Source organism: Excalfactoria chinensis, chromosome 4 (genome assembly GCF_039878825.1).
Source record: "Excalfactoria chinensis isolate bCotChi1 chromosome 4, bCotChi1.hap2, whole genome shotgun sequence".
In the NCBI taxonomy this organism is placed as follows: domain Eukaryota; kingdom Metazoa; phylum Chordata; class Aves; order Galliformes; family Phasianidae; genus Excalfactoria; species Excalfactoria chinensis.
This window is the reverse complement of record NC_092828.1, coordinates 84,337,404-84,354,236: the sequence shown is the minus strand read 5'-3', so window position 1 is coordinate 84,354,236 and position 16,833 is coordinate 84,337,404. Positions and strand designations below refer to the sequence as shown.

Genomic DNA, 16,833 nt, shown 5'->3' with positions numbered 1-16,833 from the left:
CAGGTTTTGAAAAATAGCAGAAAGGTTTCAGTAAAAAGATTGTGTGGATGGCTTTGGGAAATACAACACCTGCGAGTGTTTTAACCCCACATCCAAAAGAAGTCTGTTAAAATTAACTTCCATTTCTTCGATTAAAAACAACTTCCAAAATGCTGTACTTTAGGTGAAGTTGTAATATGTTTTAGGGAATCAAAACCAGAACAAAGACACTTCCAGTCCCACCCTTCCAGCTAAGATAATACACTCAACAAGCTCCTCTTGGACCTATTAAGGCACCCCTCACAAGAAGCCACTTTAGATGGGAATTACAAGCCCTACTGTATAGAGAATGCAGAACAAGTCTCTTATCCAAATCACAGACCATTTCAACAACAGAACTTTGGCCTTTTCAAGGCCATCTAGTCAAGATCAACAGCTTCCATTTGACTCGCACCAGCAGTTTCCATAGCTTAATGGAAACCATTACTGAATCAACATCTGAAACCACAACAGAAACTAGCACTAGGTTTTCCCAAAAGCAAATGGAAGCCTACAGAGAATTTTGATATAGCCAAGAATGAAGCTTGAGGGAGCCGTTTCTCAGCAAACTGAAAGGGACCTAGAAACAGAATTAAATGAGATTACGGAACCTGCAGAGGGAACGCTCTTTCTAGCTTTACATAATTCATTAGAAAGAAGGTAATGGAAACCTTGACACGCTTCTTCTGATCAACTGCAGTCTGAAAACCAGACCCCAAAACCTCCAGGCCTACAAAAACTAAGGCACAGTCACTTTAGGATACTCGTTATGTTTCTAGAATCAAAGAAAGGGCAAATACCTGCCAGCAGGTATGGGGAGACTTTCGTTCCAAGATGTATTGCGTTAAGGGCGAAGGTTCAAGCTCATACTTGTCAAAAGGAAGCTTGTCTATTACCATTGGTTCACAATCAACACAGGAGAACCTCACAACAGGGTGAGCTGTGCGTGGAGGCTAAAAGGAAGGGGAGAAATATAACATATCTGTTATCTGATATTTACAGTTCAAAGAAAATTAACTCTTAGGGAAAGAAAAGATCCATAATATACATTTTGCTATCCTTTAAGCTTCAACACTCCATCTCCAGTTTCCTTTAAAAAGGAGACATGCTCCTACAACAGAACATTAAGTATTTCTCTAGCTTAAACACACAGACACTGTTCCCTAATAAGAGAAAAATATGGTTAACGTTCAACTATTTATCATGATACTTAAATGTCTCCGTGCTGTTCAACCCCTATCACAGCCATGTTTAAAGAAAACTTCCAATCCTGTTTTCCAGCTTGCTGTTCTCACGGAATTACAGATTATAAACTGCTCACTTTGCAAACAATATTCTCAAGATATTCCCTGCTGAGTTTGATTTCTTTCTTCCTCTTGAGTCACAGACTGGGGGGGGGTTGTGGAATCAGTACTGAGACCACTTATAAAGTGTAGGAACAGATCATGCCTAACAAAAGAGAGGCATGTAAGGCATGCCGAATGCATGATCATTCTAGTGAGAAAGGGTAAATTCAATGCTGTTTTTATCTTATTTTTTGAATGGGTAGCTTTTCCATTTCAGTTTTAATTCTTTCTGGTAGGGAAAGAAGAGGCCATACATGAAGTACAAAAGGTTGATCTATCCTCATCAACCACCAATACTCCTTGTTTCACCCAAGCTGCATTCTATTAAGCTTACAGCTAAAAGCTGTGGCGTATGAGGTAATTTGTACATCGATTCTATAACCTTTCCAAAGCTTTACCAAAGTATCCAACCAAACACAGACAAAGCAACAGCACAGATAAACTCCATGATAACCGTTTGTGTTAAAAATGGTTTTAACCACCCTCTTAACGTGAAGTCAGTTCATACTAGTAAAACAGAGAATGTAAAAAAAATTGTATTCATTTTCAATCCATTTAATTAGGTGCAGAATCCTTGTTTTCAGTTCTTATTGACTTACCAGTGTTGGTGAATTCTGATCAGGCCAAAAAGATTCTGGGATTGGCCAATGCCCAACAGGAACACCAGTTTTGGGGTTAGGCCGTACATAAATGAGTTTATGACAACTATGCCACGGTTGAGAAGCAAATGAATTGATGGGCCTGGATGAATCAACAAGTCCATCTAAAATTTAAACAAAGCAAAATAACAACAAAAAAAGAAAATAAAAAGCTACATGGCATGCATTTGTCTCCCAGCAAAATTTCTGTATTAGTAACCAGTAAGGTGCTTCATTACAACTCTTTCAAAGACACAGACCTTTACACCAGTGGTCGAAAAGAGCTACATCAAGTGTAAAACAGCATAATCTGAGAAAGAACTGGTAACATTTGTCCATCTACCCTTCCACACCAGTGGCATAATGATTAATTAGTGCATAATTAGTGCAGCAGGGCACTTTCATATTACGGAAAATGCTATTTGTCTAAGATCAGTACTTGGACATCCATCTGATAAGCAATAGCAAGTCTTTCATTTTAGTTCTGCTGCACCTGTAAAGACAGACAGTTTGCATTTACAGTCTTTCTCCATGGGATGCAAAGCTCACTGACTGATGCTGCCACTCATGGAAACTGAAAGCGGAGAAAAGATTCATGGAAAAGTCAAATGCATCTGGCAGGAGCAGCTTTTGTCACATTCTTAATTAGTAAGCAGTCACAGAACACTTCACCTCCACTGCATACTGGATAAAGCAGTGTTAGCTGCCTGTCTGCAGTAGCATACTAGCACAGAGTTCCTGCACTCTGACTGCAAAGAGCTTTTTGTAGCAGCACAGCATCTCAGGACAGTTTTCAGGCCGCTCTTCAATGCATATGGCACAGAAGAGATCACCTTTTAAAGAATCTTAAAGTTATTTCAGTTTACTAAACTGACCCTCCTTAGGCAGCTGGCCAATAATGCCGTGCCTGTCAGTTAGCCATCAGTTTTTGTTCCTCTGCATTATATACGCAGGGAATCTCTGGTAAACACCAGATTTCTCTCTAGGTGAGAACGTCCTCAATGTATGTGAAGGCAGAAGCTCTCAGCATCTTCATGCACACGTAGTCACAGAACATCACTTAAAACGTGACAAAAGGAAAAAACCAATTTCACCAGCTGTTTTGCCACAGGAGAGTATTTGGGCCAACAGAGACCCAAGAATGTGCTGAGGTGCTGTCCTGCATGGCCCTACAGGAAAGCCTTGAGCATACTTCCAATCAAATGATATTTATTAAGCAAAAGGAGAAAAAATAAATGTATAAAGCAAGAAAAAGGTGATTAAAACCAAGTAATGAAAACAAAGTTAGAAACAGGCTATGCTAGGATGCTCGGGGGATCCTGAAAGCTATTATGCTTGACATTCCAGGAACATCCTTATTTTCTAAGTACAAACTGGTCACAGCTCTCTCCTTTCCAGCCATGAATTCTGCAAAGCTAAAAGCCTGTTCCATGTTAAGAATGCATCTTCCCATTTGGTTGTGTGCTTCACTTGCAGCTGAAAGATCAGTTCCCTCGTTCTTAGCACAGACTTTCTCACTTGCAGCAAGGAACACTCAAGTGTTTGTGATCAGTTAACAGAATGACTCCAATAGTCCTGAATTTATTTCATTTGTACACAAGTTTTGACAGCACTAATTCAAACCTTATCACTTTCATTAAATACTCTCTTCCCTCTGCTGCTTCCTTCAGCCTCCAAAAGAAAGAGGTGAAGAAAGCAGCAGGAGATCTGGCAAGCAGGAAGGTTATCCATTCAAATCCATACAAACATACAGCACTTTCTCAACTCACCAAGGACCAAACTAATACTGGGAACAATATGGCAAAGACAAAACTGAGCAAACATAATTCAAAAGTTATAAAAAGTACATTCATTGTGATCTGGGGTACTGAAAGAGAAAGCAGAGCTCTCTCACAGAAGCTTTATAGTTTAATCACTTATTTTAGATCATATTAGGCCTCTGATAAATCCTGTACACAATGGTGAAAAGTCAGTAGGAAGGAAACTGAAGACACTTAAGGACATCTGCATGCACACAGAGGGCTTTTTTTTACAGCATAGGAGAAAAAATGGTTACTGTACCTTCTCCAATAGGAGCCGGATCCGGTCCTGACTTTTCAAAGTTAATAACAACCCCACTTTGGACTTTTTGAACTAGAGATTCTAAACACTGATTCAACATTCTTTGTGTCCGAACACAGTAAGAACGACCTACACAAGAAAACATTAAGATTACTCAAAGCTTTACTATTATCCCTGTGTAAATTAAGAAAGATATTTTGTTCTATCACGTCACGTTGCCAAGGCTTTCAGCTTTATCAAAAATAACAGCAGCAAGCATAGCAGAAATTGATGCAAAATGCTTTACAAATGCTATAAAAACAAAGGGAAAAAAAAGAACCAGCTCAGATTTTTCTTCTTCGTAAGAAAAGCCATTAAGGCTAAATCAGGCTGGACTAAGACCAAATTTATAACAAGTTCTGATTTCGTGAAGTCTCCATAACCCATCTGCTTTTGCCTATCCAAATCTAATCAACTCCAACACAAACCTGAACCTCCCCACCCATACAACACTTTTTCAAGTACCAACCTAACAAAACTTCTGAGGAAGATCTTGAAGAACAAAATCCACAATTAATTACTTTAAGATTCTATTTCAGCTTATCAGCCATTCAGCAGAATTAATGTCCCAGCAAGTAACACCTCTTCCTTCTCAACTCAAATTTATGCTTGTAAATAACGAATCTCGTAAGTGAGCAAAGCCAGCCCCTGGGAGGACAATCAAAGACATTTCCAGTCCTGGTGCACAGCATGGCTTTCTTTAACAGCTCTCCTGTGCTACAGGAAACTAAGCTCAAAAGGCACCACAAAGGACTCAGGAGTAATTCTGAGTGAGAGAATAGCTAAAGCAAAAATGAATCAAGTAACATGTCTTAAGGCAAATGTCAAATGTAAACCAAAGCAAAGTACTATCCAGGTACCTCCTGTAACTTCACACATCTGTGTGATAGCAGATTCATCAGTAGGCACACTCCCGAGCTGCTCTGGTTCAACAGATGCAGCTCCTGGCAAACGCAGCACTAGAGCAAACAGTCTTTGATCCCAACGAAATGGTTCTTTGGTTAGTTCACTTCCAGGCAAAGGAGAATTCAAAGGAAGATGAAGCTGGTAAAGAAACATTTAAGAAAGTTTTCAATATCTGACAAACCATCTGAAGACTTAATACCCATTTCTCAGAAAAGGACCCCATTTTTCTTCTATCCACCAGTTTATCTGAAGTTATAGTCTGGAAATCCACATGGGCTATGAATTTAGGGGCTGAGCAATGACAGCACACCCAGTTTCCCTGCTCTGTAGAACAGACTGATGAAACAGAAGCACACTTTGCAGGAAAAACAAAGCACAATAAATATGCACCTTAACACAGCACCAACTCGTAAGATCAGAACTTGAAATAATTTACTGTCACTTTACCTCCTCTTGAACTCCAGCCGTGTTCGTCAGCTTGTTTCCATCTGTGATGGTAATCAGAATAGATGGCTCAAGAAAAAATGGATTCCTTCCCTAAAGACAAAAAGCAGAGGACATTCAGTTGTAGACTAACATTTTTGTCATCATGAAATAAGCAATATAATGAACAACTTATCAAACCAGACGTTCTCTTTCAGCAGGCACGGAGCCACGCAGAGCTACTGATGAAGTACATGTGCACAGTCAGTCACTGAACTGCTAGAATTACTTGTCTATTTCTTCCAGTAATAACTTCAAAGTTTTCTATTCCACAAATATATGATACGTAACAACTCGGTGACATCATTATTGCATGACAGTGGGGCAAAAACTGAATAGGTTTTAACAGAATCTTTCAAATGTGAGAAAGGAGAAAGATGTGATCTGCCATCCAGCGTACATGTTCTAATGCAGCAACCATCCATCTATAGACTGAGTTATTTGTACTACTATTTTGGAGTTCAATAACAAAATATGGTGTGATCATGGTATCTCATGGTATGATCAGAACATGCAATAAGAAAGAAGATCAGACCTGTCAAGTTTTAACACACAATTACCCAATACAACAGTGAAAAATAGGGGGAAAGAAAGCCAAAAAATTTTGAACCATCAAAATCCCTCCCCAGTATAATTCAGAAACACGGAGAAAGAGGAAGACTAGAGACAAACTGATTACCTGTCCATAGTTGTCTATTCCAGACACTAATCTATTGAGATTTAACAAGTCAAACGATGATCTGAGTGCCTGACCGAGGGTTGTCAGTCCTGACGCCTGCAGATTTTTCAGTTCATTCATGAATGTTGCATGATTTTCTTTCCATCCAGCCTGTTGGATAAAACAGCAAAGAAAAGTTCTTTAAGTCTTGATTTCGCAACAGGCTTCAATCAGCTGTGAGTTGTCATTAATCCCACTTTCTAACAACAACAAAAATGCTATTCCTCATTAATCAATATGCTACATCATTCACACACTGCATCCACCTAACCCATGGCTGCAGAACTTGATATGGGTAAATAGCAAAAAGACAATAAGCTTGGAGTTATAAACCAATTTAAGAACAGAGTAAAAAGGGAGGAGATGAGAAGATCATTGTTTCAGCTGAATTCTCAGGCCTGTGCTAGGTCCTCCCATTCAGAACAAGAAAGTACCATAAGCAGAATCAATAAATTAACAAAAATGGATGACTAATGAACCACAGGAACTAAAGCGTCAGGAAAAACTCCCAGAGATGGTCTGGGACTGCTCACCTGCTGCTTCCCCTGTCCAAAGGCTCTAATGGCAAAGGATGTGAAGGTGAATGCTTTGAGTAGCTCAGCTCAAAGAGCACAGAGGATTCTAAACCTCCAGAGCTGTTCGGTATGAGGCATCCTCAGCTCCTAAAAATGCTGCAGCATGCCACTGCGTGCTTCAGCACTGTGTCTGCATGCATCACACCAGAAACGTTATGTGAGACAGCTGAAACAGCCATTGCCATGCTTCAAATCATTTGCTTTGTTGTTCAGAATGAGCTCCCTACCAACAAGGAGCATTTCCCCATCCAAAACCCTGAACTCTTGGAAGTGAGCAACTACAAAAAGCCTTGTGTCAACTCGGTGAATCCCTCAATGATCTTGTGTGGTAACAGCACCTATGCAATGAGTTGTACCTCTTGGGAAAAGCCAGGATCAGCAAACCCAAGACTTCACACCTAGCTTTAAATAAAGATGAGTTAACGTGCTGCATTCTCCAACTTAACCTCAACATAAGGATACGCTTTGTTTTGGTTTTGTTGTGATTTGTTTGTTTTAATTAGAAACACCAAAGTTAATGTCGAGAAGGTCTTCTGTTAAATGGATTGCCAAGAAATAGTCTGTTTAATGTATACAATTAAACACGTACTTGGAGGACAGAAGCTCAAGGGCAAGAAGCTGTATTTTCTCCTATCCGCTTATGCAGTAGAATCGTTCTCATAGCAAAATAAAGAGTCAAGCATGTAACATGGAGCATATGTATTATCAGCTCAACAGAGCACTTTAAAGTGATTAAATAAGCCTTCTTAAAATCAAAACACACCCAGTAATGCCACTTTGAAGGAAGAAAACAAACAGCCATCGTACATCCAAACATGAAGAGGACCAAACACAAACATGCCCTATGAGAACCACATATCCTCTACAGGTCAGTAACCTTGAAGTCAGAACTAAACATCAGTTACTTTGGTTGCTCACGAACCCATTCTAAACACAGTCGTTTCCCATTACCTTCAATATTACATCCCTACTTAATAGATGTTGGGGATAAAATTAAAAGCAATCTGAGCAGTTATCACCTCGGTACCACACCTCTATGCTATCCTTTGGTGCTTTATACAAAGCGATTTTAGCCTCCCTATGCAAACCAAACCACTCTTCCAAGACATCTGGGTTAAAAGAAAAGGAAGCACAGCACCAGTACTGTAAGCAAAGATCTGCTTGCTTGTGCCAACAGGAGGTGTCAAGGCAGGAGACCAAACGACTGCGTTTTCAAGTGCAACTTCTGGACACCATCCCATGCAGCCCTGTAGCATGTCACCATCCAGCCCTGCCTTTGGCCTCTGAGAGCAGATCATAGTGGAAAAAAAGCAGCATAGCTAACAAGTAACTGGCTTTGTGGTGGCTTAGTTTGGAGACAAATCTACACCCTGCTCTGTTTCACCATACAGCTAAGGGAGCATTGCAGCAGCTTCAAAAAGCAGGTGAGGTCAAAAAGCTCCTCCTGTCAGCTGACAGCCCCACACTATCTACAATTCAGGCAAACATCAAGGCCAAGAAACTAGCAAAGATAAGCCTTTATTTACCTCAACCACAACCAAGATGAGCTGAACATCAAAAGCAATAGAACTGAGCAGCAAAAGGAAATCTGATTCAGGATCAGTAATTTAAAGAGACCCTCAAGACACAGGAGAAACAAGAGAAAAAGATTTCAACTGCAAGAGGCTGGAAATGACATCATATAGATGTCTTAGCAAAAAGCAAGCAGAACTAAAAAGCCGCTATGTTTATCACACAAGAAAGCAATATCAAAACCCAAGTCACACATGAAACGAGTTCTGTTCACTGGTAACTTTACACGTGCTCACCACTCTAATCTGTCCACGTACGTCTAAGAATCTAGTAGGTATTTCTGTCCCAGGGAAAAGAACTAACTCTCTTTGACTCCCTGTGATGTCAGAGGATGCTTCTCAGTTGTCACCTCTTTGTAATCTCCCCAACACAGCCCCACATGGCTCCATATCCTCTGCAGAAAGGAATACCCTCCCAGGTAATCTCAACTTCCCCACCCCAGCTTCAGTATCTCAGGGACAGGAATTCTAGGGAACACAGTCTTTGTTGTCAAAGCAGCAATACTGAGAATTGGACATCCCAGTCCCACTGTGACAGACCCTGCTGATGGGGAAAGGAGGGGAAATACCATCCACCCGTCTCCTTTCTGCAGAGGTACAGAACGCCCACACTGCGCCCACTGGATTCTATCTGATGTTCAGAGATCTACCAGCACAGCAGATGGGAGGTACTAATTATGCTGTGAAACACTCTGTACCATTTTAACATTTAACATTTCTAAAATAAACCGACACCGCACAAAGCACATCTCCTACCGACTTCATTTGCACCGACATTGGTTTGCATTGTGCCAATGGGGTAGAAGGACTGACTCCAACACACACAGGCATAAAACTCCTCTCCAAATACTCAGGACTTTCATTCGTGAGGCAACGGAGCTCACGGTTTCTGCCTGTTCCCTGTTTGCACATTAACTCTTCTCTGGTTCCCAGGCCCTGCAATGCTTCTATGCAACACAGCATCCTGTCACTGCACAGCATCACACAGCCCTCACTAAAGGAACCTGCCAAACCAACATTCTTTTTTGTTCTTGGCACAAGGCAGCATCACAACACCCATCTCTTAGACACGAGATCTGAATCCCTCCAGAACCAAGTGATCACAGCACACGGGATGGAAACCAGCTGGGCACGGGGTGGCACTGAGCACAAGGAACCGGTGTGGGTTCAAGCTGGTCTGCCCTGGTATAGATACACCAGCAGCTCCTAGCGCCCACTGCTCTTCCACACCATCAGACTTGTTTTCAGCCCCAGCTCTTTCCTTTTGGCCTCTTCCTGCTGCCAGCACTGCTGGAATAATCACAAGGAAAGAAAGACAATAGCTAAGAGGTTACAGAGCGTGTGCTATCATCACAAGGGATCCTCCATGACACACTGTTGGGACTAGAAGAATTGCTTGTGGTCCTCTAGCTTTACAGCACAGAGCTGAGATGACACAGCACGATCCACATTCATGCTGAAAATCCTCACATTCTTCCTGATCCTTCCAAAAGCACATCACCAAACCAGCGCAGCTCACCAAAACGTTACATGTCTTGCAAGCTTGTTCTGAAGCTCAAGAATTGAAGCACTAAATCCAGAAGTCATCTCATCAATGCATTTCCCCCCATTCACACCAGGAATGCTGCACAGGGTGCTGCCAGCCCAGTGTGCCCACAGCCCCAGTGTAGCAGCCAGGGCGCCTGGCACGACTTAAGGAACCAAGTGTTCTGACTCAACAGATGCAGATTTTCCCACTAAGCAAAGTGGGTTTTTTTTAGTTCTGTTTTTTTTTTAAAACCCTTACCAGCTCTACAGCCAACGTGCTACAAACAGCAGCACTAATGCATTACTCCCACTTCTGGACAGAGCACACAACAGCAGCTTAACTTAACCACGCTGCAGATTCCTGTTTGCGGTTGAGTTAGATGACATCCATCGTATGGAGATGTGTCATGTTATACAGGCTGTTTTACATTTTCAAGAGTTTAAAAGCATCCCGGAAAACAAAGCTGAACCAATGACCGTCTTCAACTTTAAAAAGCAAGATGACAGAGCTCTGCACAGTTGACTCAGTAGTCCATAATAACCTTTAACATCTCCTGTGCTGCTTTCCTGGAAAGTCCTCATAGGAGCCCATGAAAATAAACACAGTAACCAGGTAAAACATGAGAATGGCCTGGGTTGCAAAGGCCCACAGTGACCATCCAGTTCCAACCCCCTGCTGTGTGCAGGTCACCAACCAGCAGCCCAGGCTGCCCAGAGCCACATCCAGCCTGGCCTTGAATGCCTGCAGGGATGGGGCATCCACAGCCTCCTTGGGCAACCTGTTCCAGTGCATCACCACCCTCTGGGTGAAAAACTTCCTCCTAATACCCAACCTGAACCTCCCCGTCACAGTTCAAGACCATTCCCATAAATTCCATAATAAAGAAGCTCTGTCTTCCGAATACTCTGCAATCTGAATGCACAAATACACACCTATGGACAATTAAAAATGCTGATCTGCACAATCAAGTTCCACTACAAGAATGCACGTTTTTCCTTGTCACTTTAAAACCTTCACCCTAGAAAAGCACACTGCTTACATTTACAATGGATTACTATGCAACCACTTCTAAAATTATTCTTCAATTAAAAGCAATCCTTGCATTTTTCTTGTTAATTACACCACACTACATTTTGCTGTTGTTGGTAAAGACACAAGAATCACATATGAAGCAATGCACTGCAAGAACATGAAGTTTATGAAGGAAGAAAAGCTTCCAAGCTTTTCTAAATCAGGAGCAAATTTCTTAACCAACAGCCTGCATTTACCATTCACAAAAACAACAAACTCCTCCCTTGTTTGGTTGTTTTGTTTTGTTTTTCCTTTGTTTTGTTTGTTTTGTAGCTTATGCCATTAAATAAAGCCAGGACTGCAAGCATTCAAAACACAGGAAGAGGAGAACCACTGAAAGCTGGAGACATCCAGAATCTTCCCAGAGGGCCCTCAGGGCACCGCCGTCCCCTCCAACAGCTCCCATCTTCCAGGAGGCCACAAGCTCCTTCCAGCTCACACAGCACACAAATCACTTTTTTTCCCCCATTTGACTGCAATTATCTGTAGTATGAAAACGCCATTGGAGATAGCATTGAGATCTGCCTTACCCATAATAGGCTCAGAACATCACTCCTGCGCCACTGCAGCAAGTCGCTGCTCCTCCTGGCAAGCCTTTCCAAAGGACCACGCAAGGACGAACACTGCCCCAGTGTCAGCAGCCTTAATTACCTTTTTCCATTGCTTCACCGTGCGACAATCAGCATTTAGCACTATTAGCTTTTCATGAAGGTTAAAAATAAATACTCATTTTCGAGATATCACAGAAGTATGTTGTGCCTATTCTTAGCTCCAGCACCAAGCCAAGCTGCAAGGCCCAGACCCAAGAAATGAAAAGGCACGCATGCAGAACCAGAAAGCAGCACCACAAGGGAGCAGGAGACCAATGAAGATTACACAGGACAGGAATCAGTACATCAGGTCCTTCCTTCTTGCAGATCTCACTGCAAGAACACAACTGGGGAGATCCAATTTAACTGTTTGATTACACATTTTAAGCTTCTATTTTTAAAATAAAAGCGACCTTTGCACCGAGGATGAGTTAAGCCTCTTAGTGCAAACATATCTACTTTTGTCTAGTTTATCCTGTAGTCTTAAGGGCTTACATCTTCGAACGTGTCCAAGATCAAATAAAGAACCAAATAAAAAGATGAAAAAATAAATTACTACGCTGGCTACGAGCAACAGATGTTGGTTTCCATTGCAGTCCTTTGGCATCTCACCAACAGCGCGGAGCAGCGCCTTCAGACGACAAGGTTTTACTTTGCAAACTCCTGTTAAAACAGAATGGCTCAACACACCTCCATTAAGAATTAACACAGCAACACAGATCCTCCTTTCTCATAAGGATCGGTAGCTGGTTTAAGTATGTAACTAACATCCAAAACCAAGTGACAGCCCAGCAAAGCTCTGCCTATCACATCCGTCCAGAAAAGATTTCAACTCTTCCAAAACACGATCATCTCACATTACCTTCATTATTTAATGGCCTTCATTTCAGCGCGTAGCAAACTATTTCTCTCTCCTAGAAGAATCACTCTGAATATTATCGCTTTTAAGAAAGGAAAAGGTACATTGCTAGGCAGAAAACTCCTTAGTTCAGCCCTTCTCCACATCACAAAGGCTCCTGTACAAGCACGTTGACTGCAAGTCACAAACAGAAGGCAGATAGCAAGGAGCAGTCACTCCATATAGGGAGAAGGAAAACCAGCATGTTTATGCATGTTTAATAGCACATCTGGGCATTACTCTATTCAATATGACGTTTCTCAAGAAAGGGAATGTGGTTTTTAAGGTTGCTCTCTGCTTGTACCCACTCGGTACCTCTGTAAGCTAAGGGGGGCTACAACACCTTACTATGTGAGGCCAACTTACCACTTGTTTCAATAAAACAGTGTCAGTTTTTGTAGGTAGACATATACAGACACATACAGCACTTCTTAAAGCGCAAACCTATTGCTTTTATCGCCTCCTGCTTTACTTGTTCAATTCGATCAACTAAAAGCAGAAACTGGGCCTCTGTGCATGCAGTGCACACTTCCTTCACCGAAAGATTGAAGTGATAAGGCAGTTAGAAAAGCGAGTAGGAACTGTTGGTGGGGGATTCTCAAACAGTTTCAAGTGGATTTTGTTTTGTCTTCAAAATAACCAGACAACTGGAATCTGCCTCAGTGCTCCTTAAGTGACTGACTTTTGTTTGCTCCTCTTTCTTAAATTCATTGTGCTTAAAACAAAGCGAGGGTGATTGTTGGTTTGGAGCTGCCAGTCATTCATTCTGAAAGCCAGACCTGTAAGAACAGGCAAATTCCATGGCAAAAAGCAAACTAAGCACAGCAGAAGCTGCACGGCAAGGCTGGCTCAGCTCACTACGTCAGAGGCAGTGGAATATGTCAGCACTAAGAGTAAACCTTGCTATGAACGACCCAAAACACACAGAGAGGAATTGCTAGTAAGAACTGTTATCTCTGTCCAGTAAATAAGCACAGAACACACTCCTGCAGCAGTTACCACTAGCACACCATGTAGCCTACCTGCATGTTATTCAATTCCATTCTAGATCTGCAATGTTCTTTTCTCCTCCCAAAACTGACCGGTAGCTCACTAAGCATACAGCATATATGGAGAGAAAGATAGGCCTCTCCCACCCACCTCAGCCTTCCTTCCCTCCTGCACCTATCTAACAGCCAGCTTCCCTCGTGTTCCTCCAGCTGCTAATCTGCCTTGCACAAAAGCACTCTGCCTGTTGGTAAGCCTCCAGCTGCACTCCCAGTTGCTCACATTTCCTTTTCCAGACGAGTCAGACCACTGAGTACTTGCATTTGGAACAAAAAAGTCTCACTTTTTGTATAGAAAACAGTTCTCCGAAGTCACGGGGGACCATTCACCAACAGCCTGACCTCCAGCTATTAACAAGAGGCACATCTCTAACAGGTTTCAAAGAACACACATACACTCTTAGGAATTTTGAGGCAGTTCTCAGCCAAGCAGAGAACGCAGAGCTGGGCCCAGATTCTGAGTGTATTTATAGCACAGCCACAACTGACTCCTCAATTCACACGCAGTGCAAACACAAGCAATTTCACATGCAGCGGAGTAGATGCAACTTTAAGTTCTCCCAGCGCCCTGACTTGTTACCCAATCACTTGGAAGGTCGTATTACAAAGTCAGGCAATCACCTAGCACAAAAAAAATATATATATTTGCAGAAATGAAGTTTTAATGTAAAGCAACTGAGCAAATACAAAGCAGAAAGTCACCAATGCCCATTACTGACACATCTGCAGTCTCTGAACCGGGACTTTAGGAAAGCAGCACTCTAAGTAACATGCTTGGCCTGCTTTTCCTCCCTCCCCCACCTGGTATTCCACTATCAACCACTTTTTGCTCAAGAGATTGGTACGTCCTGAGTGTAGAGCAGTGCCAGGTTTAAAGCAGAGATGGGAAGGAGCAAGCTTCTACTTCCAACAAACCATTAGTACGGCCTTCAAAACAAGGATGCTATATTCAAAGAATCAGATGACACTTTTATCCTAGTCAGAAGGCCAAGGATGTCAAGCACTGTCCCAGACAGCAACACCCAATAAAACTAGAAACACGCGTGCATACGTTCCTTCAATACCTAAAATTAAGCACTCGTGTGTTAGTTCTAATGGACACCTGCCACATGCTACTGGATAGAAAGGAGTTACAGTGTCGATATCATTTGCTCCCCAGGTGTGCTCAATATTCAACATGAGGACAAGCTGAGTGCAGCGTCACTGACACACCACTAGACTGAGGCAGACACATCAGGTAGCATCCTAGTTACAACTGCCATCCAGAAAGAGCCTTACCTATAGCACAAACACGAGGCTGCAGTTCTTATTTAACATACCTCCTTTCCCTTCTAGAGCAACAGAAGTTACAGCCATCCTTCTGCTGACTTGCATAGGGTCACATCTTTGGATACACACAGGTTTATACACTGCATATGCACAGCATGATATTAAAAGTTGCCTTTAATTGCAGAGAATTCTGGAAGTGCAGTAACACTTGCAAATGACCGCAGCACAAATCACTGCGGGGATCACAGAATCAACCACGGCTCACAGAATGGTGGAATGGGACGGTTCAAAACGCACCCTAGAGGTGGGCCTGCTGCAATGAGCTAGATGGCTGCCCCCCACCAGGTCGGGATGCCCGGGGTCCCATCCAGCCCAGCCTCGAGCACCTCCAGCGGATACGCAACAAGCAAGAGTAAAGCGGCTCCAAAGGCATTTGCTCTGATCAAAAGGTGCTTAAGAGATTCCTGCCCTCCCCACCTGACTGTCCCTGCCTTCCTGGGACACCTGTCCCTTCAGACACGTGCCGTCCCAGTGCTTTACAGAGCCACACCACACACTCTGAGCAACCTCACTGCAGGAAGGTGGCACAGAGGGCTCTGAGCAGCCCCATCTCAAAGCACTTTGGACCTTGTAGCTCCAAACACATCACCTCGCTGCACAAATCTCAGCACACCATTTGTGCTTCCATTTAGACCAAGTACCACCACACCTATGGTGTTCCCTCCCACCAAAAATTAACCAGCTGTTAACCGGACAACAGGTATCGCAGAGTCCTATTTGTTTCAGTCATTATTGCTACAACTGGGCACCCAGATGTTCATTAGTCCATTGCTTTGAGCATAAGGATTTCCTTCCTCAGCTCTGAGCACGGCATGTGATAATAATCAGCTGCATTATCGCACAGCTCTCCAGCCAGAAGGGTCACTTATAATGAACAACCAGTCCTAGGAAGGATTCTCCCTCAATCCTGAGGCCTTCCTGTAAAACACCTGAAACAGAACCAGGAGGGAACCCTCTGCACAGGAAATTCAGTTCCCAGGGGTCTGTCAGACATGTGTTTGTGCCCACCTGACACCTGCATCCACTCACAAACCAGGATCCTAAGTGTGCCTTATGTCTTTTAAAGAGACTCAAAAGAACATACAAGGCCATTTTCTAGGGCAGGCCAAAGTGTTTTGTCAAATCAGAGGTTTTTACAGCAGAAATATCATCATTTCTGTTCCCTCTTGTCAATTAATGTAGTGTAAAGAGGGAAAAATAACAACATAACAATAAGTGAATCACACAAAGAAAAGCTTTCTGTTTCCTGGTGAATTTTTGCTGTTTAAATACTGCTGATGAAAGGAACTGTGATTCCTACCTCCTTTCAGTTCCCTGCTAACCAAAGGGCAGGGGCACAGCCATCACACTGCTTTCTGCACAACTTTCCCTCGGGAAGTTTGAGTTGGGGGAGCAGGCAGGAACCCACTGCAACTCTGCACAGGGCTTTTTTCTCTGGCCTTAGCAGCGATTCCCGTGTGCCTGCCGCTCTGTTTGTGCTAACCACGGCCGTCACAGGGGGCTGCGCAGGAGCATCCTAACCCTGCCATGGCACGGCTGTTTTCTGTAGCACGCTCTGAACGCTTGAGATGTGAGTTTGGTGTTTTTGTATCCGTGACACCGAGGCCAGGACACCGAACAGCGTCACTCCGGCCGTGACCTCGTGGCGCAGCCGACACCGCAGCGCAGCCCTCCGCGCCTCGGCGCCGTGCAGCAGGCCGCGCCTCGCGCTGCAGGGCCGGCACGCGGCCCACCCCGCTCGGTCCCCGCGGCCGCAGCCGGGAGGGAAGAGGCGGCGCCGCCGTGCGCGGCTCCGAGCTGACACGGGCCGCTCCCGGGGCCGCCCTCGGGCCGGTGGGCCGCGACCCGCGCTCGGGGCTGCGCGGCCCCGCGGGAGCCACCGCCTTACGGGGGGCGGGCGGGCAACGGCCGGGGAGGCGGAGCGCGGCGGGGCGGTGAATCACGCCGGCGTACGTCTCCTCCCCCCCCCTCCTCCATCTCAGCAGCGCCCTCAGCCTCTCTCCTCCATACAAAAGC

General features: G+C 43.7%; 1 protein-coding gene across 5 annotated transcripts in view; it reads right to left on the bottom strand.

Annotated features, from left to right (window-relative positions):
- Window positions 1–16,833, bottom strand: part of LOC140251931 (integrator complex subunit 6-like) — a 30,307-nt gene that overhangs the window by 12,874 nt on the left and 600 nt on the right. For all 5 annotated transcript variants that reach the window (XR_011903492.1, XR_011903493.1, XM_072336134.1 and 2 more), the window contains 6 exons: window positions 6,171–6,320; window positions 5,456–5,545; window positions 4,963–5,146; window positions 4,064–4,192; window positions 1,964–2,127; window positions 819–971 (listed from right to left, as the gene is read on the bottom strand). Coding sequence is in view for 3 of the 5 variants with exons in the window: in XM_072336134.1 (XP_072192235.1) it covers window positions 819–971; window positions 1,964–2,127; window positions 4,064–4,192; window positions 4,963–5,146; window positions 5,456–5,545; window positions 6,171–6,320 (870 nt within the window). In the remaining 2 variants the exon portion in view is untranslated. The remainder of the gene's footprint in view (window positions 1–818; window positions 972–1,963; window positions 2,128–4,063; window positions 4,193–4,962; window positions 5,147–5,455; window positions 5,546–6,170; window positions 6,321–16,833) is intronic.